Source organism: Bombus pascuorum, chromosome 15, assembly GCF_905332965.1.
Source record: "Bombus pascuorum chromosome 15, iyBomPasc1.1, whole genome shotgun sequence".
NCBI lineage: Eukaryota > Metazoa > Arthropoda > Insecta > Hymenoptera > Apidae > Bombus > Bombus pascuorum.
Window position 1 is genome coordinate 3392606 of NC_083502.1, and position 26513 is coordinate 3419118.

Below are 26513 nucleotides of genomic sequence, written 5' to 3' on the forward strand. Positions count from 1 at the left end.
AGAATTCCTGCACTTCTTTAAAATCCCCAAATATTCCCCAATAGTGGTTTTTCTATTATCTCTGAGATTACTTTTATTGATCTCTTAGTGTAAGAAATGTGGATCTTTGGTGCCGAAATAATGTTGAAGGAACACTGAATATACACTGGGGTGTAATATTAGAATAATATTATATTTATTACAAGAAGGATTCCTCACTTATTCTTCGATTTACACTTGCACGTGTCTCAGCACTTTCTCTAGACTCGACAGCTAACCGGCCCTTCTGGATGCTTCTTAACAACTGCCAATCGTCCTTTGTCTCAACTCAGGCCTGGACGCGCTCTGACGCTACACACACATTCACATGTACAGTGTAACTGTATCATCTCCCTAACACTTAGGTACAATATCCGCCAGTTTATTTGAAGTTTTTCGCTTCATAATCATATCCTATCATTCGTTTAATTCCGTTTTTGAGTCCATTTTGTATTTCCTATTTGTTTTCTGCGTGTCGTTTCTGCCGATGGTAAACTCGTCCTGCGACAATTTGCCACAGAGTGTGGATCGCTTTCAGGTCAGCAGCGACCACGCTGATCATTCCATTCGGAAATCTTGAAACCGTTTACGTAGTACGCGGCTGTACGAATGACAGAGCACCGTCCTCGTGGAAAATTCTTTTCGTCTGTCTGTCTGTCTCGGTCACGAAGGATAATAAATAAAATTCAGCGTGTAACACGGCGTCCTATTTTCTAGCGTACACCGTGCGTTTCACGAAGGCAATTTCACTTGACTCGTCCGAACCTGATCAGTGGTTTCTCACTGGAAATATCGAAAAGACAATGCCGAATCTGTGTTCAAGCGTATCATAATTACTACCATAATTATTCACAGCGTTGTATTTTTACAAACACGGGAAAACTTGAGGCTCGAACGAAATGCGATAGAACCGCCTCGTCTCTTTCGCGATTTCCCAAGAATTGGCTGCACGAGCGGTTGAAAAACTACGTTTGCCGGTGATAAGGATCGCTGGAAACGCAGTCGATCCTTCCGGTAAATTTCCAGGCGCCACGGGACGAGTAATTACGGCGGCGACGGTACGGCGGCGGCGGCGGCGGACGCCGGGCGCAAACGCGATTTATCCCTCTCGTCCCTCTGTTTCGAGGTCCGCGAACGACCAGCCCTCGGTGCCTGGGACGCACACATTATACGCGGTGCCGCGTCGTAAATTTCATTTTGCCCAGGTCGATGTCTGATCGCGGCCGGTTGCGCTCGCGATGACGCATCGCGCGATAATGCGTGGCCGCAATTTCCTACGTATTTTCGGATAAAGTAATTCACACCGGGGCCCATCAGCGAGCATTACGCGGCTGCCGATACCCGATTACCCATAATCCGGCCGGTTCCAGCCGAATCCCTCACGAATCCTGAATTTTCCATGTAATTAATCGACGCGAAGTAACGAATAGTAATTCGCGCTGCGTTGTATCGTGTCTGTAGCGGAATTCCGATTTTTAGAATTATTGGCTTGGCAACTAAGTGATTGCGGGTTTTGCTATTAGGTGGTATTGACAAAAGCCGCAATCGCTTAGTTGCCAACTCAATAGAAGAGAACCGCGCTGCTAAATAAGCGACACGTGCTCACCAAAGGAGAACAAATTTGGTCTTCCATTAATAAAAGAATAAATCCAAAGATAATAGAAGTTGAATCCCCCTGAAATAAGAGTTCCGCTGATAAATAAGCAACATAAGACCAAAAAAAAAAAAAAGAAGAAAAGAAAAGAAAAGAGGAAATTCCAAGGATAAAAAAGCTATTCAGAGCGCCATAAAGATGATTCTACCGATAAAAAGAACAAATAGAGTTGAAATTTATCAGGATCCCTTGGTCAGGATTGATTGATACGATCTGCACGATTTATTTCGCTGCCAATGTGCTTTGGTTAATAGTAATAGCGCATTCGCACAAAGGAAACACGTAAAAGCAACGGGAACGTGTAGGAGCACGAGGCAAATGATTGCATGCACTGCGCTAAGCATTCCTTTGTTCTTGACGCGTGATTGACGCGGAATAGTTGATGATTTGCAGTCACTCTCGTGCCAAGATTACCCTGCAGCAGAGCGCGATGGATCATCTACACGATTGAGCCAGCTGCTTGGAACAGATGAGCACGTTCTACTTCGCACGATGATGATGTTTCCTATGTTTGACGTATCTGAGTCTGTTGAGAGACATCAGTCTCCTAATCTACTGTAACGCAGTGCCACTGAAAAATTATGCGTTACGTTATCGTCTCTGTTCGATTCGATCGAAATTCGCGTCTCCTCGGCGGCGAATGATCGCGTAGGGGACAGGAATCTTGGAAATTTCTCAAGAGAAACGTGGAAAAGTCGCGGTTGTAACATAGAATCCATCGATCGATCTCTGTACAACAACCTGGAAAATTCTTGTTATACTTCTGCTTCTTTTATTTCGTCTTTATGTCGCATCGACATCGCTGGCTCATTAGCGATGCTTCCACCTGGTTACCCTTAATCTGTTAACCGCGGAATTTAGTTTCGAAAATCCCTTACGAGCTGCGCAGATAAAATCAAGCGACGAGTATACGCATCGAACCAGAGCAAATGCTACTATTGTAAATTTGACGAAAAAAATAAAGCAAAACTAGAAGCAAGGATTGTATCTTTATTCGACGAAAAATTAGCAATTCATCGTTGAAAATGGTGTTGTTATTAATAACTTGAAAATAATAAAAGAAATGTCAGAAATTCGATTGATTTCCGTGTGGTGCTTTTCAAGGCAACGTACCACACAAAGTGGCACTTAGTAACGCGACTCCTTACGGATTCCGTTTTTTCAACAGACGGCACATCTTCGAAGGGGATTTGCTTTTAACGGTGTAGCTGCTATAAAGTCGCATAAGCTGATATAAAAGACAAACAAATTCGGGGAATAGCCTATCGGCAAAGAGAATAATCAAATAATCAAACTGTTTTCTATAAAATACACGATAGATCTACCGAAAGTATAAAGAAAACATGCCACTAAATGACGTAACGCTTTTTACTAAAATTTTCACTTCTTATAGTAAATGGTAATTTTTTATTTCACATGACGAGTATATACGTCAACCGCGTCGAAGTAAATCCAAATGACGTGTATATACGTCGAACGCGGTTAACTAATTAAGGGAAAGTCTTAGTAATAGTGAAAATGACCCGTCAATTACGGGAAACAAAAAGACGAGCATTTAAAGAGATGCTACTGCACATCTAGAAATTTGCAGGAATTTCTATCCTTTTGTCTTTATCGAAATAATTCAAAGATGCAAGCTCAGTGCAATGCAGCGTAGTAGAACGAAATTACAATTTTATTGAGCGTTCTTGTTGAAGTAATTACTTGAAGAAAAACTCTACATCTTTGCTTTTGTATATCCGTGACCTACACATCGCTGTTACGAAGAGAATAGAATTTAGTGAAACCAAAAAATATTCTAAATAAGCAGAGGTCCATATTATCGTGCTTCTGAATATAAATTATGTTTTAGGTTACAAGGTCTGGAAAGAAAAGAGCTATAAGTAGATTTCTATCGCTGTTTCTTGTAGCCTTCAGCTAGAGCTGCAAGGTTAACTTTTTTGGTAATGTGCTTTGCTATAAATATGTGAACCTGTTCACTATCATAGTTTCTTCTATCGTATTGTAACACTAAGAGTGAGGATCTGGATCAGCACACACTATACTTATACCTATACTTATTTCAATATGTTTTTCTATTACAAATTCATCCACTCGTTCCTCTATCAGTCAACCTGAACAATTTGAAACGCGCGATTTTTCGTCAAAATTACGTAGAACTTTCCTCGTTTAAATTTATTTAACAACGAGGCAATTATTGTGGGCCCAGTAATCTTTGGAGTTTGAAGGTTTTAGGAGGAAAATACTTCTACTTCTCGTCTTCTTTAAGTTTCGTTGAAGAGTAAAACTGGAAATTTAAATTATCTAACTACTCACCTTGTTCTATATTTGGTTAGCCACTGCGAAACTTAACAACGTTTATTTGAAAACTTTCATACCGAGGTATTGCAATCTTGAAATGTGTAAAAGCAGAGCTTAAATGTTTGTAGAACATAATTTTGTTAATACTACGTGCGCTGTAATTATCCTTTGCATGGAGAACATGTAAATAAAAATATGTGGCAAAGTAATAAACGAGGAATACGATATTTCACTGTAATAATCCAGCATCAAATGAATCTTTGAACAGATGTAAATTATTTCTCGTTTTTCCACGTACTTCTACCACGAAATTTCCCATTTCCTTTGGTTTTTCTGCGCCAACTAACTCACGAATAATCGTAAAACGACTGCTTTCCATTTCAAACGCAATTCCTCTCGCTGTTTGTCGTGTATTATTTTCAGTAATATCGCTTAAAATATTATCGTCGCCAGTAATTGCCGACCTTTTCCACTTGGTTCATCTTCTAATGAGAAATCACCAGTTTCGAATTTCGCGGAGAATAAAACCCTACAACCGTCTCAACGTTTACGTAACCTGCTGCGAATACTAAATTTATAATTTCAATCATTTTTCTGCTACTCTCTGTCACCTTTCGAACTAATACTCGAAAAATTCACCAGGATATTCCTGACGAATGGAAATTCAGCAATTGTACTCCTATCATTCGTGGACACACGATACAGGAAATTAAAATTAGAAAAGTTTCGCGTGCTTTTCACGAAAAATTTCATTCGCTGATATAATTCTGACACATCCGGTGCAACGATTCATCGTGCGCTGCGTGTACCGATTCATCGACTTGAGGTACGCGCATCCGCGTATCGATACGAAGCAAAAACAAGAAAAAAGAAAAAAAAAAGAGAGAAAACACGAGCGCGTGAGGCCAATAGTTTCAGCGAAGATGTCGTCGGTAGTATTTTTCGATTACGGTAATATTGGTATCGAGGCCAGCCGGTTCGAGAGAGCGAAACGAGAGGGTCGATTTAAAAACTAACCAGAAAAGAATGAAATACAAGTGTAATTTGCAAGCTAGCCGGCCGGCAACGCGAAATTTAATGCAACGACGCGAGAAACAGAGACAGGGAGAATGGCGCGCGAATATTTTTTTTAATCCTCTTCGTCCGGCGGAAAAAATTCCTCTTCCATTCGCGTGTGGAGGTGGAGCAAGAGGGAGAAAAGGGTTTCTTGAAATTAATATTTGCAGGAGCGAGCGCAAATAATTATCGCGCGTATTTCTGTCCCACGAGCTACGGTGAATTGAATTTCCCCCGCTTTTCCTTTGGCTGACCGCCAAACGACCAGCGGGAAATATTCCTCCCCCTTCACCCACTCTTTGGCAATTTAAAAAAAATGCAACTGCGATCCTTTAATTAAAAACACGGCTGACCGTCGGCCAGCTTGTTTCGACGTATCATGCGAATGAGCCGGAATTTAATTAAAAGAAACTGTCTCTGCTGAGCGCAGAGCGCTGGTATTGTCGTTTGCATAGTCTTGAATAATCTAACAATCAGTGGACCAACTTGTTTCAGTCGGATATACATAGCAGATTTGGAAAGATCGTCGGTCGTGGGAATTTTGGCGGTAGGAATTTTCCTAGCTGTTCGTTAGACCGAGTGCTGTTTGCAGAAATAATTAGCGTTTCTGTTGTAATTAAGATCTGTGTTTTAATTAAGATTCGCGGTGCACCGTGTTCTTACGGTGCTCGACAATTTCCGCAAAACCGCTGTAATTTTTGGTAAAATCTAATAATTGGTCCGTTCTAATGACGAGTTTGTGTACGATGGTATTTTGATGAGAAGACTGGAAAATGAACGTGTAGGTGGAAATGGTACTGATACCATTCGCGGAAGAAATTGAAGACGATGATCTGTATTATCGACAGGACAACGCTGCGGTTCGAGCGTCGAAACACGCGAAACAACAGTGGCTACATCTTAAAAATATCGAGATTTTTGATCCGGCCTGCTTGTGCCCCACGTTTCAATATCATAGAAAATCTTTGGCGAATAATTGAGAGAAAAGTTTCTGCCAATTACAAAAGATATAATTGTATCGTGTTAATCAGTTAGCTGTTCGATAAGTGTGTACCTGGAACGTAAGCGATGACGAGTAAATTCGTCAAACACAGATTATCTGTGGCTGTTATAATGTAGAATTAACTTGTGACGAGATGACTCTTTCATTTCTCAATTTTATTACTGCAACTTACTGCAATTACTAAATTGCAGTTTAAACAGCAAATTGTAACCATGTGTTACTTGTGACGAGTATACTCGTCGTAGTACAAAATATTGCCACATACTCGTCGTAACATAGTATGTTGCCATTTCTTCGTGACGAGTATACTCGTCGTAGTACAGTATATTGCCATTTATTTGTGACGAGTATACTCGTCGTAAAACATCGAACTGGTTAATCAAGTGTCTCCATTTTTCGCGTAACACGACATTCTTCCGGAACCTATGTCTGCCGTGTTATACGAGCTGATACCTGTATTTCTGTTATTTCCGTCGCGAGCCCAACCTAACGTCAAATCTAACGCAAACTAATCTGACTCAAAACTAATCCGTAGCCGATACAAACTTAACCTATACAAATGTAATGAACGAGACATTCGCAATTCTTATAGATATCCTGCGTCACTGTCGTGCCAAATGGAAAATACTGATGCCGCGAGAAAAGCCATTTCATCGCTCGAATTCCTCTAAATGACACGTCCGTTGAAAGGAAGGTCTGCAGTCCCCTAAAAATGAACCATTCGAGCGATACCAAAGTTCAGAATCCCGGCAGACGGATAAACGAAAAGATAGATAGCCGCAGAAAATAGAGGCGCAGACGTTTACCGTGGATAGTAGGAGGCTGTCGCTAGTCTCGGCTCTAATTTCGTTAAAGGCGCGTGAAGGCGAGGCGTAAGATCGATCGGGGGATGAAAAGAAAGAGCCTGCCGGCGAATAATCCGCCGTTAAAAGACCGCCTCGATGGATTAGATGGGACGGGAGCCGAGCTTTTCGCTGTTTAATTAACGTCCCCGGGATTAACTCTGTTACAGGGAAGCTCGGATGATCAACGGATAATCGAGCCGGCCTTTCCGCCTCGAGGACCATCCCTTTCTCCCTCTCTCTCTCTCTCTTTTCGTTGCCTGTCGTCGGATTGGTTGCCTGGGAATTCAATTTCCTACAGTAACATAGTCGAAAATATGAAATCTGCAGTCAGGGATTGTTGAAAGCCACCCTGGCGGAGTCTCGCTGCTCGAAACTCCGAACAAAAGTGAGATTTAGGGTCTTCCATGACGTATACGCGCCGCTATGGATTATTTCTAGTGTTACCGAGGCTCAAGGTCAAGCTGCCGTTACTCTAAAACTTGTACTCCATTAGGATTCAGCCTTCTGCCGACACTTGCCACACTTGCCACACTTGCGAGCAATGGCCTTGGTCCAGTAACACAGTATTCTTCTCACGTGGATTCTTTTGCGACGATCCAGGTTAAGAACGTTAACTATTATCGCAGTGGACCGCCGATTTCGACTTCTTACAACGCCAGTTGCTATAGCGCGCCAAACGTGCTGCGACGCGCCAAAGAACAAAACACAGGAATTATCGTGTACTGATTCAAGAATTAAGTTCGCTTTGATCGAGCATTAGATCATTTTCTTCGTCGTTACCATCTTCTTACGTTACGTCTTTGTTCTGTTTTTTGACATTCTTCATATAACGAATCGCAATTTTGATATTTCCCAGTGAGCAAGAAACGTCGACTCGCAAAAGTGTCTCAGCAAATATTCGATCGTTGCAATCGTGGCTAAAATATGTTGAAACTTTGCAGTAAACCGCTTGATCTACTCGTTTGCGCGTTAATTCCATGGTCTCGTGCCAATTTGCGAACACTCGGTGAATACGAATTGCGACACGGTGTTTTAGGTTTTAACGCCACCTTGCTAATTCGGAATATCAAGGAAAAACCCGCTGAGAGATGTGTGCTGTTCTGAATGTGAATTACGGCGAAGGCAAAAGAGGTGAAGTGTTTCATTGGTGCGAGATGTTGGGTACATTGTGAACGCGTTGGTTATGACGCGAAAGCTGCTGAGACTACTGCGAGTTAATTTTAAGAATCATAGGATCGATATTTACACCTGAGACGACTGTGCCCGTGCTGCGATTTTTGTCCCATCAGATCACAAGAGAAAATCGTTTCATCATCTACTCGTTTTTTAATTTTATACAGCGAAGATAAATCGGAATATCGCTGCTCCGTAACGAAATCCTTGCTTTATTTCCATTTTTTAATTACACCAAAGTTACAGATACCTTGCGCTTTGCGCCATTGCTGAGAGTCTGCAGTATAAAAGTTTATTAGTTTGCCTATGATATTACGCAGTTTTATTCCTCCCTCTCGTCCTATGCTGCAATTTCTTCTTCCTTTCAAACAAACTATATGCTTTGGTATTGGTATTTGGTATTCCAAGTACGCCGCGCCTCCTCTAATTATAAAATATTTATCATCTGAAGCGTACTTTTGTCAGCAGCGATCTCAGCTCGCCGTATACTCGAGTCTTGCTACTGCGATTTCTCAGAAATGTTCCAACGATTCACACGTTTTTACATGCAATTTTAGATTTTATCGTTGAAACTTGCTCGTCCGTGGTCTAATACGATAATATCATTATCCCATAATACGAAGACAAGAAGAGGCAAGAATATCGGTAGCAAAGTGTCCTAATACGAAACCCTGAATCGTATTCTCCGAGTGGCTTCAAAGACCATAAATCGTTGGGAAAGTTCGTGTGCGCCACTTCCATCTCGCCACTCGTCCTGCTTCTTTTTCCTCCCCCTAATTGTTTTTATTCCCGTTGCTCTTCCTCTCGGACCCCACACATCGTCTCACCGAACATGCGATCTCGCTGGACTAAGACCGATCCTTTCCCTTTCGTCAACCCATTTACCGTTCCACGATCATTCCTCTCTCCCGAAGGATACCAAAGCGTCTTTGTGCCTCCTCCAACTAATGGTGATCGAATTGCTTTCGACTGTTCTCGAGGATTCCAGATCGACCGGAAGGGAATCAGTTCTTTTTCACGTCTAGAATCCGAGCTTTTAGAGCTCTGGTGTAACGACAGCCAATCCAGATCATTTATTTGGCTTAATTTATTAAGAACGTATAAACAATCATCAATGGGATTTTCAGGATGGAATGTCATTCGTAATATTCGAGTAACTTTCCGCTAGAGGAAACCTGCGAGAAAAATTACACCACAAGGGTTCGATGAATTTAAAATGGAGAATGTTTTAAATATTTTTTATTGCAAGTTAAGTTGTAAATGGGAATAGTTTGGTCAAATCTTAATGAGTAATTGTCTGAAGGGCCCTGTGGCAATTAATCGACGGCCAGACTTTGGGAGATCACTAGCCACTCGGCTAAGATTTTTCAGATATTTAAATTACAGAATTTTTAAAATATTTTTTATTGCAAATTATGTTGGAAATCGGTGATATTTTGGTAGCACCTTAACCCTTTGCACTCGTATGTCGAGTGTGACTCGACATCAGTTTTTATCTCAAGAACTCCTTTGTCGAGTCCCACTCGATGTTCTTTCAGCCTCGCCTCCTTTTGTGAAACGTGCGAAAGAAAAGCAGGATTGCATCCTGGAAATTGTTTCAAGATATATCGTACCCTTAAAAATTACAAAATACAACAATAGTGTGAATAAAATTGATATTTAAATGAATTTTTTTCTTCCTTTATTTAAATTGTCTTATTTTTTAGTTGAAGTAAATTGCAAATAAAACATTTAAAAACTTTTGGAGCTGCTGCTAACGAAATTGAAATAAAATTCGGAGTGCAAAGGGTTTATGAGTAATTGTCTGAAAGGTCCCGTGACAATTAATCGACCACCAGACTTTGGGAGATCGATAGCCACTCGGCTAAGCTTTTTAAAACAATTTGAGGTGCCCGATTTTTAAAATTTAGAATTTTTAAAATACTTTTTCTTACAAATTAAATTGTAAATCGGCGATATTTTGGTAACACCTTAACGGGTAATTGTCTGAAGGGTCCTGTGGCAATTAATCGACGACCAGACTTTGGGAGATCAATAGCCACTCGGCTAAGATTTTTTAGAACAGTTTGAGGTGCTCGAGCCTCGATAACCACTTGGCCAATTTATTCGAACGGTAGCAAGTAGCATCGGGCTTCTTCTTCCTCTAAATCAGTTTAGTAGTCAATGAGCACTTGGCCGACGGTTTTGCGCAGTAATCAGCCACGCTTGCCTTCCAAGGCTTTTATCCGCTCGACACCTGGCCGAAGCCCTCGAGTAGTCGGATAAGTCAACTTCCAGCCAATGGCCACTTGGCCAATATTTTCCGAAGCCGTTGGGCTTCGGTTTCTCACCAGCTTTTATCCACTCAACGCCTGCTCAGAAGCTTCACGCTTAAATCAGTCTTTAACCTGTGTTTCCTAGATCAATTACAGCGGAACCTCGGTAACTCGAACCTCGGAGGAACCAAGCCAACATCTTCGAATCACAGACGTTTCACAGGTTTGTCGAAATTTTCGAAGAAAACAGGTTCGACGAGCGAAAGTTGGACGAAGCTTCGCGTTCATCTTTTCAGGAAGCGTCTTTAATTAATTTTGAGAAATGTGATTCTCAAATTCACTTGATCCGACTTCTCAACGAGTGATCACTGAAAGCAAGGCGATAACGTTGCCCGGAACACGACAGTGAGAGAATTTCAAAGGCGCTGTAGGCGTGAAACCTTCTTCGCTCGTACCTGGTCGCGTTTTCGTTATCGACCAAGGTATCACGTCGAGGCAATTACGACGATAAAGCCGTCGTTTAATGGAACGCGCGAACAGCACACAGCCAACAACCGCGTGAACCAAAATGATCATCGATTCTCAACAAATATTCGCCTTTATACGTCCAGATCTTCTGACCTGTCCAACCGCAAGATCTCTTCCATCAAATTTCGATCTTTCCATTCGATACCGTACTTTTTCTAAAAATCGGAAACTATACAAATTTCGCCAGGAAAGCCTGTAAAGCACCAAAATTTATTTTTTTCCAACCACATTCCAACCATATTTTTTATTTATTTTTTCCAACGACAAAAGACCATTCTACAATCTCGACGCATTACTCGCGATCACAACGGATGACTTACAGCTTGTCAGCTTTCCTATACCGTAAAGACGTTCAGTGTGTGTATGAATGTGTGTGTATGTGTGTGCATGCATGTGTATATATATATGTTTGTGTGTGCATCTGTGTGGCTGTATGTATGCATGTATTTGTGCGTGTATGTGTGTGTACGCATGTATGTGTGATTGTTAAGGAAGCCACTGCAGCAAGCAGTGAATTAGTAGAGGAGTCGCAGTAACCGTTCTGTCATTAACCACGTGGTTCAGCATCGTTAATAACCGGAGCTCGCACATTCTTATCGTTCGTCGTAAATTGTATGACTCGTTGCATCGATTCTAGTGGTGGTATCGTGGTGGTATCGTGATGGAAAGTCGTTCAGCCGAATGTTACTCCCTCGTCCCCGCTTATCGGCCAGCCGATGATTAATTATTAATTAAAAAGAGCCAGGTAATGCGTTTCAGCAGCATAAAAATCGGGCGTCCGGCTGATTTTCATTGGCGATTCGACGAGATGCTTGGCAAATTTGCATATTACCGCGGTTCCTCGTCTGCTTATCGAACAGCAGGATAGTTGCATGTACGTAACTGAATTGTCTCTGTGTTTCTGTTACAGCCGTCGTGGATGCGCAGCCGGGAATACTGGGACGACAGCTTCGAGACTCGTTACGTGGTGCTCAGGAAAGATCCGACGAGGCCGCCGTTGAAGGTAATTATGCCATCGTTAACGTTATCGTTTGTCAACCGTTTGCGCGCGCGCTATCGTCACTGCCCGATTCTATTTCACGCGCGGAGATTCTGCACTTCCTGCGACTGAGAATATCAACCAGCATGGAAATACGAATTCTTAATGAGCGATAGAGGAAAGGAAAGAGGAGAAAAGAACACCAGGAAGCGTAAGAAAGTAGCGTTTAACACTAGAACTACCACACCAGTGAAATTGACTGGTTTTACAATTTTATTTAAAAATTCCTACATCATGTTATAGTTTTTTTTCTACAATGATGTAATAATCTTCGAAACGATAGCTAAAAGAATAATATAATGAATTTTATTTTGTTTTCTATGTATTCAAACTGAAAATAATTTTGTATCGAGACAACTTATACCAATAGCAGTGAAAATGACTGGTACTTGTCAAAGTGTAAAAGGATCCTGCAATCTGTTTATCGAACCCCAATTAACCAGTTTCCTCGTTTTCTACAACTTGCCACGCGTTTTTAGAATTTCTACCGCGTATCATTCGATACGACGATATCGGTTATCAGGAAAATTCCGGATCGATCGCTGGATCGCTAGATGCTAACGCTAGAAATACCACAGCAATCAAAACGACTGGTTCTACAATTTTATAAATGTGTCAAAAAATGTACTACGTAACATGGAATTGCTTCTGTAAGAAAGTAATAAATCAATAAATTTACAAATATTCTATTATTACGTATTTTTTAAAGACCAGTCATTTTCACTGGTTTGGTAAAAATAGCTTCGTGTTAACTATCGGTAGTTCTAGTGTTAAGGGAAATATAGATAGCACAGGATGGCTGTGCTATTTGATGTGCCATGGTGGAAGAAATTAAATGCCTCGGTGCAGGAACCAAATACAGGTAAATACAGGTTTATGGGAAAATAGAACGAAACTGAATTAAATACGATTCGTTTGAGCAATTGCGCCATAGTATTCTGCACTTAAACAGGCATCCATGCGACAAATGATACAAGAAACGGTACTTTTTACAATTGTGAAAAATATTGAGATTAGCGGAAATTTTCATCGCGTTCCTTTTCTCCGGTTCTCGAACTCTGCCACAGCGAAATCGTGTTATAGATCTATTAAGCTATCAGAAAAGTGTCTTCCTTTCGCAAACGTGTCTTTTACAACAGTGCACCTTCGTACAAACGTGAAAACAAGTCTGTGAAATGTCGCGGTGTTTATGTCGACAGAAAAAAATGGATCGTTCGTAATTCGAGAAAATAATATAAAACAAAAAACGTTGCGCGTCTATTATTTCCTCATAAAACGAAAGAAACTTTTCGGACAACCTAATATCTGTACTTTCCCAATTGCCAAACCGTCTTACAGCGAATCCGTGTTCTAAGAATACCGTGTTCTGCGTGGGACAACTGTACAAGTTCCATATGACATGCACTTGCCCGATATTTCGTATCAAAGTATTCGATAATAGTCGACTGAGGTGCAAAAATTGTCGCCTAAACAAAGGATGCGAAAAAATAATTCTTCCATGATGGAAGACACATCGTGGCTATCAAAAAGCGCCAAAAAAAACAGCCTTCCGAAGGATCGCGCGAATTTTTCTGCCATTAAAAATGCTCCAATTGTACCAATGTAATGTATAGGAGAAGCGTGGATGTGATTTAGGTGTGTGCAGCTCTGGTCATGTCGCGGTTTTCCAGCAAACCTTTGTGCAACGATTCCCTTGACCAGCGGTTCCCTTGGCCCTTGACGCTAATGGGAATGTTTCATTAAAACTCACGTGGTCGGGAGAGAAAACTCTAGGCGCTTGCTCGTCCGAGAATTTTCAATATTTAGCCTCATAGCTCGTTTATTTATTCGACCGGATAAAACTCCCTGGTTTTTTCACCGGAGCGGCTCGAGTGCTCGATAATGAATCCCCGGCTCGGTCGATAAGTTGCGCCTTTCGCGATGTTCGCTGAAAACTGTGGATCGTCAAGCTTGTTGAATACCGCGGTGAATGCACGAAGCGGATTTGAGCGGACGCTTGTAATCTGCAAGAAGCTTACTTCTATGTTCGATTGCTGTTTTTCTAACGTGGAATAACCGCGCAAAATTTGTTCACCTAAATGCCAACGATCATCGATTGGAGCAAACTCGTATAATTGTAACGAGAAATAAGTAAGAAAGAAAATTTATGACATCGTTTTCAACTCCTGTAATCCGACTGTAACTCGTTTCGAGTAAATTCTGACGATCGTGGATCTTAAAGAAGAGTCAGTTTGCTATGGCGAAATCTCAGAGTGCGTATCCGATCAGCCAGAGGCGAAACACAGATTAGAGGGTTGGAAGGGTTGAACGCAACGGAGAAGAATGAACACGATGCGACGATAATCTGATCTGTGTAATGAAGCGGTAGGAAAGCAACGCGGTGGATGGAAAGGTGCGTTTACAACGCAGGCCTGGACCAAGCTCGGCACAGGGATCGTACGTGCTCAGCAACGGCGCCTCAAGGCGGATCCGCGCGGCGAGCAACTTCGTTAACGAATCTGCGAAATGCCTCGGATGCGTCGGCTTAATTAGCTGGCGAACGTGAATGCCAGGCTGCCGTTGCCAGGCGCGACCGGAAGTGAAAGGTGAATCTCCCCGTACGAAGTTGCTGCTCGATCGGTTCGATGCACCGCCGATACGCCGTCACGTCTGCTCGTTAGGATGAAACATATCCCCGTGCCATGATGAATTTCAATGTTCGCTGAAAAAGAGCAAAAATCCGGCGATTTTTTCATCGCGGCAAACAAGATCCACCGTTTCTATGGAATATTCAAGTTAGGCGCTTTTGTGCGCTTCCGAATTCACAATCTGGACTGCAGCTTTCGTTTCGGATTTTCGATAAAAATTCTATGCTACGTATCATTTATCCACGTGCAATTACAGAATGTAATAGTCAAGTCGTGCAGTTACAGAGAGTCATAGACAAATCTTGCAGTTTCAGAATGTAATAGTCAAGTCGTGCAGTCACAGAGAATCATAGTCAAGTCGTGCAGTCACAGAGAGTCATAGACAAGTCTTGCAGTTTCAGAATATAATAGTCAAGTCGTGCAGTTTCATAATGTAATAGTCAAGTCGTGCAGTTACAGAGAGTCATAGACAAGTCTTGCAGTTTCAGAATATAATAGTCAAGTCGTGCAGTTTCATAATGTAATAGTCAAGTCGTGCAATTACAGGGAGTCATAGTCAAGTCGTGCAGTTACTGAATGTAATAGTCAAGTCGTGCAGTCACAGAGAATCATAGTCAAGTCGTGCAGTCACAGAGAGTCATAGACAAGTCTTGCAGTTTCAGAATATAATAGTCAAGTCGTGCAGTTTCATAATGTAATAGTCAAGTCGTGCAATTATAGGGAGTCATAGTCAAGTCGTGCAGTTACTGAATGTAATACTCAAGTCGTGCAGTTTCAGGATGTAATAGTCAAGTCATGCAGTTACAGATAGTCATAATCAAGTTGTGCAGTTGCAACGATTTTTGAAACTACCTGTAGACGTTTAGTTTCTGGGTACGTCGAATAGGAGAAAAGTGAATGGAATCGAGTGGTAGCCCCTGAATAAAAAAGAAAAAAAAAAAAAAAGAAGAAACGTTTCAACTAGCACGAAACTGCATTTGGTTGGAGAAAATTCAATCAGGCTCACAGTTCCGCGATCTCCTGGTACGGAATCGCAAATCAAAGAAGTCGACAGATGGAAGACGTCGATCGGTGGTGTTCGTCGTCTATGCGGTGAATTTTTCTCCACGATATTATCCTCTCAGTTTTACCTTGCGGGTTATCTATGCCCGGAAGAAAAGCACTATAACCTTGTTAGGCAAGATTGCAGAATATTGGCGTGTTTATGACGCTACGGTACCGTGAATGGACGACATCGAGTACTGAACATATCTCACCATATCCCTAAACGTATTCTTTCATCGTGCTACACGAGGCAACTTTTCAGTTTTCAAAAAAATGCGTAGATACGTATGGTATTTAAATTTGGACCGAATATCGTTATCACCAAAAGAAAATTTGCCAAATACTGGGCGCATCTACTTGCTACGAAAATACGCAAGAAGACACAGAATGAAAAACGCGCAAAGAGAGTTAGAAGGATTTCCAAAAAAAATCTGAACACGAGAATTTCTTCCTGAAAAATCCTACGATATAAAACCTGTTCTATCTAAAATTCCTGATCCGGACATCGATTTAAAAAAAGACCGCTGAAACAGCGGAGAAGAATTTCCATATTAAGTCGGTGTATTCAGCAGAACGAGAGGCAGTTGAAATGACGACAAAATGGCCACTGGTGGGTATTAAAATGGCGGTGCAGTAATTCGAACGATGGAATCGGCAAACAAGCGTGGAAATCGCGGAGGAGAGGCGAAGAACGGAAGGAAGGATAAGCAGAATGGGAAGTGGAAGGTGCGTCGGATGCATTCCACGACTAGATCGGCATTGTTGTGCGCGTTTTCGAAAAGGCCACCGCCCACCATTGTACCTGGCCGACAATGGCCTGATGAGCCAGTATTGTCGAACTTGTCGAACTCCGGCACGATGAAAGGGCCGAGGGGAAGCCGCGTCCGAAGTCCCCGGCAAGTACGTGCCTCCTGGGACTCGATGAAATCGCTTTCGTCCGGGAACCACTTCCGTCCAAATATTTGTTCCGTCATTCCAACTCCGTACTTTCGATCCAACAATTATTAATCCTGTTTTTCTTCTGAGCTGTTGGACCCTCTGCTACCAGCATCCATAATTCTCCACAAGGGAAACAGTGGCCAGATCGGACCGAGTACTTCTGAAACATTCAGTCGATTGTTATTCGGTTAGGAAGCTTGCGGATCGATGGAGAATGGGTTTGATAGTATCATTTGGTCTGCGGTCGATTTATACCGAGTCGCAACTCCAAGTCTTCCGATGCTTCTGAAGAGATTAGATTCGAGTTAGGTTAGAAAGATTGGATTGGATGTTGAGGCCAGGACAAAGATTGTTTATTCTTCTTGAAGATGCCAGTGGATAAATTGGACCAGGTATTTCTCGGTAATACAGTCGAATGCTGCTAAGCCGTGTTCATCAAATCTCCTGACGATATGATTCTGATAAAATAAGATCGAAGGCGAATCTGTCCTAAGCAGCTGCCCGCATTCTCGAGATTCGGATGGACGAGAGCGTTCTTTCCGCCTAATGAGCTTCTGCTTAAACTTTCTTTTCCTATAGATCGACGAAAGTACACATCGGAATCGTGGAAACAGGAAGAAGACGGTGATCACCTGAAAACGAGCTGGCTTTTGGTTCTCACGAAAGGACGCATTAGACTAGGGAAGAAGTTGCGCGAAGTTTGCAAGTTGCCAGGCCGGAAATTAACCTGCACAGCTCGTGATGCACTTTTAGCGGCGACTTCTCCTTTGAGAGTGACGTAGAAACCTGGATATAAAGTCGTCAGAGTACGTGACTCCGGGGACGTGTTTCCGGCAGTTGCAGTTCTCTAATTTATGATAACCTATGTACACAGTGTCCAATTAATCTTCCAATTCCTCAAGAAAAATAAGCTTCGTAAGCTAAATTTGGATTAAATTGCGATCAGAATATTTCCCACGAGAACACCGATGTCTAAGGAATTCTATCGTTCCGCATGATTGACGTAGAGTACTAAACATGTAGCGGTGGAGAGAGACACGATAGGTGAAGGTAAACGGCATTCGAGATACGAGATACATTTAGGTCGTAAGAGACGTCCTCGTAAAAAGTACGTCTGCTCTGGTAAAATGTTGGTGTGGTTGCCTATCGCGACTGGGGAAATGTAATGGAACGGTCACGAGTCGCTTGTCGTCCTCTACTTACCCTCTTCCACCCTTTAACTCTCTCCGCGTTGCTTCTTTTCCTTTCCGGCGAGAACTACCGCCAGCCAGCGCGCTTATTAACGTTATTTATTCACATAATAGCAGTGCTTTCTTATGCATACAGGATAGCAGTGTAACAGGAAGAAGAAAAAAGAAGAAGAAAGATGAAACGCTAAGAGCACAAAAATTAGGTGCTACGCAACCGGTGTAAAGCACGAAAAACGTGTTAGCGTTGGAGTATTGATTGGAAAAAATAAATCAAAATCCATGCAATTGTCTCTGGAGGAAAGGTGAACCGCTGACAGCTTTCGTATTTAAAACTGTCCATTCCATTTAGAGGACGACGATTCGAAGAAGTAGCCGGCAAAGTTATCGGGAAACTGAACGATCGAACGGATCGTACTAGCTGAGAAGAGGAGATCAATGAAGAGTGAAGGGGCAGGGGTGTATTAAAGGGGCGCACTGATCCGGGCCACGATCGTCTCATGCATACGAATAAGCCTTCCTTGATATCTCCCGCGGCGGTTTCCGGTAGTAGCCGGCTTATTAAACGCTCTGGATGATCGATCTGTAATTAACGCTCGTCTTCGGGAACGACAATTCGACAGTTGGCACGAACCTACTGGAATATCAATTTAGGGAAGTTCCACTATTCTCACCTATTTCTTGCTTATCGACAGTAGAGGATGGTTCGATAGCTTCTGGATAAAATAAAATAAAACGAATGGATCGGCTGAATCTTATAGAATGCGATTCAAATCATCGATCCAGCTGAAATAGTGGGGGAGGGAGGAGGTTGGTCCGGTCGGTCGAGTAATAAACGGGGGCGCATAACAGGGATTTGTCAGTGACCTATGCACAGTTTAACGTGCCGCGGCTTCCACGCTGATTATGAGCGAATGGATATCGGTTTATTGTAATCCTTTGTGGCAGCGGTTCTCAATCAGAAGCCGAGCGAAGTGTCTTCTTTTTCCCATCATGACCGAGCGAAACGGGTCGCTGTGTGAAAGATCAAACAAGCGGCGCGTTAAATATTCATAAAAGAGAGGCTGTGAAAGCCGATGGGTAGAGGAGAATGACGGGAAAAATTGAAGCGTCGGTGCCGACCGGTATGAATTTTCATTAACGCGAACTTTCGGCCCGGCCGAAAATCAAATTGACTTCGACGAATTTCAAATGCAATTTCGAATCTCCACTGAAATCTGCATGCTCCACGCTGCAACCAACAAAGTCGCCGCGTTAATCGTCGTATTAGTTACGAAAAAGTTAGGTTAACCTAGGTGTCGCTCGTGCAATCCCCTAGAATGTAGCTTCCCCTAGGGAGATTGAATTATCTGTGTACGTAGACCGGAGGAAAGGCAATTTTTCTCGAAATTTCCCCGTTCCACGTGGTCGACAATGAACAACAATCAAGCCAGCCAGGCTTACGGCTGAATGAGCCAATGGTAAATCGTAATGAGTCCTGCAAATTGTTTTACGAGCGATGCTGGCTGGCGTGCGGCCGCATTACAGACTCGACCCAGCGGTGTATCAATTACGAAATAATGTCGTTATCGTGGCGAGCCTGGAACGGCCTAATTAACGAATTTCTGCGTCGAACTCGTCGATCACGACCGGTTGAGAACCACTATCTGGCTATTTCAGTTAGAAATTCGTTAAGTCCTGCCATGGATCAGAACGGCCCGACTCATTTTCATCGGAATATATATATACATATTTAATATATAATATTTTCAGCAAATGTACCGATACATTTAATTGCGACAATGGAGAAGCTAGTATCGTGACTCTTGTTGCAGTTACATAACCTAAAAACTGATCGTTTCGGTTTACATCTGTTAACCAGGATTCAGCTGTGTTAACCGATAAACGAATTCAAACTCCATGAAATTGAAAACCTTTTGACATTTCGCGTTCAAATGAAAGTTAGAATTGCTATGGGAACTTCTCTTTGACCTATGAAGGTTTACGGACAGATAGTAAGAGTGTATTTCTTGTTGTTTCAGGTGATCCTGGTGCCTCACAGTCATACAGATCCAGGATGGTTGAAAACGTTCGAGCAGTACTTCCACAGCTCCACCAGGAGCATCTTGAACAACATGGTCTCGAAGCTTCAGCAGTGGCCCAACATGACTTTCATCTGGAGCGAAGTGTCCTTTTTGTCACTTTGGTGGGAAAGGTGAGTAATATGAGAACACGCGATAGAGGGGATTGGAATAGAGTAGAATACATGAATACAAATGATAAAAATCACATACACGGGAAAAGAGAGTACAGTGAGATGCTGTGGACGAAGGATAGCTTTTCCTCTGATCGACGACAGTCGTCATTTTTCAACATCTTCGGCAATTCTCGCCACATGTCCCACTCAGCAGGATTTACCATATTTTATTTACCATAATACGAGTACAAACGCGTATACAAAAATATTCCACAACAACAATCTACATCCCATCCATCAGAAACAGCATAAACGCACTAAAATTATCGTCAGTAGATGCAATGGAAACGGGCTTATTTTCTGCAGTATCGTTCTTGTCTCTAGTCGTTCGATTGCCCCGGCCACAAAGCTCATCGGTAACATCGTTTTTTATGCCCACGTTAGGAGCTGGCGTTGTACGTGGCTCGCGAAGACGACAGTCGTAAAGGGCGCCATTAGGGGCGGTCGATGGCGGCTGAGATGGCCTAGCTTGAAAGAGCAGTTAAAGCATCCCCTTACGATGGATGGAATATCCGCTAGAATCTTCCTGTGCTTCTCTTTTTTTTTTCTTTTTTTTTAACGATCGAAAGAGAATCCAGGGATAAAGATGAGGAAGTATCGCGAGCATAAAAGGGAATCGCGAAAGGACAATGAGATGAGATCCCTACCTACCACTCCTATAGAAGGACTTCTTTATGAAATTGACGGTGGATCGAATTCTGTCCAGCACCGGCTGGGACAAGGGATCATTTCCGATTCAGGGAAACGGAAATCGTCTGGATAGCGATCCAGGAAAACGGAAATCGCCTCGATACCGATCCCCGGCTATCGTTCCGTAAGAGGATCACGTGGAAAGGGGAATAGATTTCCGTGGACTTAGCTCGGCGACCGTGTGTTCGCGTGTCGTGAGCTTCTTCCTGAAACGAGGCTGTCATAAAATGGCCCATTAGAACGAGGAACGGCAGCGTCATGGTGCTTCGGGTTTAGGTAATATCCGGCGGATCGAAAACCACCTCCTTCCTTAACAACCTGCAACGCCACGACTGAGAACGAGCCTCTTTTGTACTATACTATGTAGCAGGAATTGTTGGGTCGTTGCAGCAGAGGAGTTCTTGTTTCCTCGTGAGCCAGCGTGAATTTGAGCTTAATGCGAAGTTCTGAAGGAGATTTCGTATAATTAGTAAGTCTGAGTAGTAGGAGAAAAGGGAGGAAAAGGCGAGACACCGAGGGTAATTGGCTGGGATAGGTCAGAGCGTGTTTGACTGTCTCCGAGCTGACTCGAGTTTCGAATTCCCACGGACTCGGATCGATTTTCACCAGGCGAAAAATTATTTTCACTTGCATCCCTTTCTACTATATCCCTAGTGCGCTCTACAGGTGAAAGAATTTTACAACCACTGAAAAGTACTGAAAAGTGGTCAAAGTATTTGATCAATGTATGTGAAAATGGAAGTTGAAAGTACGTAGTGTACTCAAGAAGATGGAAATGCAACCAATGGGATTTGAACTTGGAATGCACGTTTCTCTCCACCAGTGAGTCTCTCTGACTGAAAGCTTCGTAGTATTCTACATAGCGAAGGTCCGTGATACTTTTAAAGGTACTTCTAGATTCTCTGCTTCACCGAGGATCAATCCGTGTACGAAGTGTTAACCGGAAAACCTAAAGACGTCTTGGTGCAAATTGACGACTTCCTCGGCATTTGGGTTATCGAAGAGCGGAAACCGTAGTAGAACGGAATTTGTTGGTGGTTTACGGACCGACGTGAACCGCAAGGAGGCGGCCATTGCGGCCTGCGTGGGATCACGTAAATCCCCGACCCACTGGAATGCGCCCCGGCTATAAATATGATTTGTATCACGGATTGTATCGTACGAAATTACAAGTTGCGGCGTAACACGTTACACCCCCTCCCCCGTTATCTGCGATGTAACTTACAATTACTTGACCTGTATATCAGCCGCACGTTGTAAGGCATTCATGCTCAACCTCCTTGGATAGTGAATTATACTTCCAGGAATGTCTTTGCAGTTCTACAATCCTAGAAACTTTCGCTTCCCTCGAAGCCAATTTAACGTCTGGCGGTATAACCTAAAAAGTGATTGATAACCACTAGCAAACTATTGTAAAATCTAGATAAACTTGAAACTATGCATAGACATTCGTATATGTTATCAGAGTCGAAATGTACTAAAGCGCAAAAGTGCTGACTGCGTCGGAGATACGAAAGCAGCTATGTTCTCGACGTGCAAATTTTCCAAGTTGAGGATGGGGTGGATCGTGAAACGAAAGCATAGAGGAAATTTAGTTGGATCTGATCATCGTGTAAACTTCATGACCTTAACCTAAAACGAGAGAAAAGCTGCAGAAGATTTTGCAGAAGCAATGCGAGATTTGTGGCGGTTTTATGGCAGACATAAACGTTCTAACGAGGGAACTGACCTCTCACGGGAGTATCAAGCTCGCTACGCAATACTTCTCCCGATCGATCATGAATTCTGACGTTAGTCGACGTTGAACCATCGATTTCAACTCACGAACAACATAAATATCATCCACAAATTGTAATCGATCTACGTTTGGAAATTTTCAGGTTAGGAAGCTAGAAATGCATATTCAACTAAAATCTTTGGCTTTCTTGTTCATTTACAGTGCCCATCCCACCAAGAAGATGGTCGTGAAAAGGTTAGTGAAAGATGGCAGGCTGGAGATGACCACAGGGGGCTGGGTGATGACCGACGAAGCAACGTCGCACATCTACGCCATGTTGGATCAGCTGATCGAGGGTGAGTGCGGCCATCTTGAATTTTTATCGCTTCTGAATAGATCAGCATATTCAGAACCAATATAAAACAGTATAAAATTAGAGGAAATGGAAATTGGGTATAACATGGAACGCAATAACCCACGTTTCCTTTATTCGAAAGAATTTTTCCTTAATCTCGATTTCTTGGAGGTGATGAAAAGGATCTTCGCAGGAATTGCCTGCAGGGTTCTTAACGCCCTCTGATTGCAGAAGAGAAAGGAATCTGGCTGGTTTAATGCCAGAATTTTATCGTACCCTAGAATTCCTCTCATTACAGTTGAGACCTCCATGATACTAGCCGCGCCATAATAATTACCATTCCCTTAAATACGCCCCGGCGTTATCGCTGTCTCGTGGTCATTAAGCGCGATCGTGATCCAGGCTATGACATTTGAGAATCCTCAGGAACTTCCTGATGATCCTGGAATCCTTCTTCAAGGACCGATATATTGTATACGAAATCAGCCAGACCATTATTGTCTTCCTGTCAGAATTGGATTTATATTGTCATGGGCGATAAGCGGCAAAGGAGTTTGATGAATTATTAAATTCATCTCAAAGTTTCTATTATGAAAATAGCCTTTAAAAGGTCTATGTAAGGAATCTTCGTTCTTCGCATCCTTCTTTATTTTGAGATTAAAATAAAATTACGATATAAACCATTTTCGAAGTATCTAGACAAAAATGCCCAAGTTAGTGATCAAAAAAGTTAGAACTTTTTGGCCAGAATCGAGTGGACCAAATTTGTCGGGATATTTAAACCGCAATTTCTGTTCTCTACAGCAGGGATTCTCTGCGCCTGATCGATTTGGGTCGGTTTGGAAATCCTTCGGGTCTGTTCCGACTGATAGCAATATAGGAGGATTTGTTGGTAACGTGTTGCGTTTTCGACGTTACATATTCACATACAGAATATTTGCCGATATATCGGCGTGTAATGCCCGCGAGCACGCATATTGACCGCGGCTGGCCTGGATATTTAACGTTCTAAGCGCGAACCGACCGCATACATATTCAGAAGCCTAATAATTGGAAGTTAATATAGCCTGCTCGGTATTATTTCAATGGAACGTGTGGATCGGCTACACAAGTTGCCGTGTAAATTGCAAACCTGAATGCAAACCAGTATATCCTTGAATGAAGGAAATCATGTGGCTTCGTTGCCAATCTGTAATAAGAGAATCACGAAAAATAATATTCTGGAAAAAGAAGGGGTAGTCAAAAAAGGTCTTTCGAGGTAATTTTATAGATTTTGTCGTTTATATATTCGTTTATATATTCACACCCTTTTCTTTTATATTCATTTATTGGATATTTATTTATTTTATTCAATTTATTTTGCATCGTTTTACATTACCATATTTTCTGTTAACGAGAGTTTCTCTCATTTCTTTTATAAGTAGAGAAAGAGGATGACTGCAAAAATCGTGGTTGTAGAGGAAGAAATTACTCATTCCCCTGAGGTAGTCAGACAACCTGATACCCACGCTACATATTTCACTTTGTTTCCTTCTGTATCTCTAAATTAGCTTCACAGACATTACAGCGTCGGATCTCAAATTGACTTCATCTCGTAGGCAACGTCGAAGTTACCAACAGAAAACGTCCTCGAACCATTTGTTCGCGGGATGAACTGTCGAGAACCGGCAGAATCGGCCAGGCGATAAAGGATCGAGAGATCTTTGGAAACCTCGGTATCTCTCGGTGGATCCAGTGTAAATATCGCGGGAGAAAAGCGTTCATGGCCGCGTGCTATCGCGCAGCATGGAATTTCTGCTCTTCTGTAGCTGCTAGAGAACACAGGAATCCACCGTTGGAAATACAGGGAAGCGCAATCGAAGGAAAGTCCTGGCGGCGATATTACGTGGCTGAGATCCACCCACTTCGGGCTTGCCGGGTGAATATCCTCGACGAAAGCTTCTCCCGTGTATAAAGGATGTAATTTAAGTCCACCAGAATACGCGGAGCATCTCTCTGCGATCCTCTTTCCTTTGGATTCTCTTCACCATTGATCTTTTTTTCTTTTATTTTTTATGATTCCAACGATAACTCGCTTCTGACATCCTTTTTGTGCCGATTTCGTTGAGAATCGAAGTTTGAAGAGGTTACATGTGGTTTGATAAGCAAAGAATTCGTCGAGTGTAGCCGAGTAATTTTTTTATGATCTAGAGCCTCTGATTCCTTCTATGCGATAAGATCTTCTTCTTAATTGATTTTACGTGGAATCGAAGTTTGGAGGGGTTGGATTTGGTTTGAATGAATAATGGGGGTTCGTGAGATCGATTAGAGTAAGTTTTTAAAGGTTCTGATGGATGTTCTTCTTCCTGATCTTCTTTTATTGGTTCTTTTGATGGTCCACGTGATGGATCATAGTTGAGATCCTTTTTCGAATTCATATTGAGTTTGTATAGGTTGAATTAGGTTTGAACATAAATTAGGAAGCTCGTAGACCCATCAGTGATAACTTTTTGAACACTTTCAATATCGATCCTTCCTTTCAAACTGGTTCTGCATTTTCTTAATGAAACTACTGTTATTACTTGCAACTGTGTGATTTAGCATTTTGTGATTGCTGATTTTTACAACCTCGTGCGCGCATCTAAATTGTTTCTCCATCCAAATATACACTCTCAGCTTCTAAAGCATACCTTTTGCAAACGGATCCCGTGGTCCCCTTTTAATCAGATTACTTGTGTCGTTCTAACCATCCACCAAGGAGAACGGCTTATTACAATCGCTTCGAAATCTCCCCAAGCGTCTCGTAATTAGCTTTCCCCTCCTTCCCTCCAAGTATCGTCTCAGAAACAGGCGACTAGCCCTCTTTGAACATCTCGAATCGCGACTTTTGAACGTAAATGGCACCAGGTAGAGGCGGAATTACATTTGGAAAAAAAACAAGGACGCCACTTAATTGCGTTTCGCGGGAGTAATCGTCGAGCTTTTCTTCCGGGAGAAGTAAAGTGTCGCGTGGATTCCTTTGTGCCACGCCAGGCGAAATGCGCCCGTTCCTTTGTCTCCCGTTTCTGCTCGAAAAACAACCTGACGTTTGTCGCGGTTGCTTTGAAACTTGACTGATCGGCAGAAATAAATAACTAATACTTTATTTTAGTCCTTTTTGCAGCTTGAAGAAAGTTTCTCATTTGTGAGTCGATCCTCGATATTTTTAAGCTGACCGAGAAAATGTTCTCGATGCTGCAGCGTGGTTTTGGATCCGTGAAAGTCGTCAAACGATAGATTTTTAGGTTATTTTCTGTACCGATCTTTAAACGTTTATTGTGGTCGTCTTAAATAAAGGTAAAGAGAGGTTAGGTGGTGAATCAGGTTGGTTCGTAGGTTAGGTGTATTTGAATTGTCATTTCAGGACTACGAAATTGTTGGAAATGAGAATCGAGATAGAAACGATCGGTTTGAGGTTAGGTTTTCACGGTAGGTGGCGCACATAGGCAAAATTATGCATCTCGCAACGACAAATCCAAGCGTCACGGATCGTGAACGGATAAGCGTAATTTACGATCACGAACGCGTCTAATTCCGATCGCACCTGTTCGATCAATAGAACGATTGATTTATCGAAGCCCACGTAAGGGGACAATAGCGCCGGCCAACGATAATAAACCACCCCATTGTTTAGCAGAGGAAATCGCGAGCTATAGCCGTCGTTGAGCGGCAAATTAATTATCCGTTTCAGATAACCAATTCCCTGACGGCAGTTTATCCCAATCAGGTCAAAGCTTTTACTTTGAAAAATAGATTTAAACAGTTTAATGTTTCGAAACTTTTAGGTTCGAATCAGCTATAATTTATTATTTTCAGATTCAGATATAG

At 42.3% G+C, this 26513-nt stretch overlaps 1 protein-coding gene across 5 annotated transcripts in view; it reads left to right on the forward strand.

The window, feature by feature from the left end:
* LOC132914819 (alpha-mannosidase 2) overlaps positions 1–26513 on the forward strand; it is a 100610-nt gene that overhangs the window by 58993 nt on the left and 15104 nt on the right. For all 5 annotated transcript variants that reach the window (XM_060974246.1, XM_060974244.1, XM_060974245.1 and 2 more), the window contains exons 3-5: positions 11744–11836; positions 19691–19863; positions 22535–22668. In XM_060974246.1, the coding sequence (XP_060830229.1) occupies positions 11744–11836; positions 19691–19863; positions 22535–22668 (400 nt within the window). The remainder of the gene's footprint in view (positions 1–11743; positions 11837–19690; positions 19864–22534; positions 22669–26513) is intronic.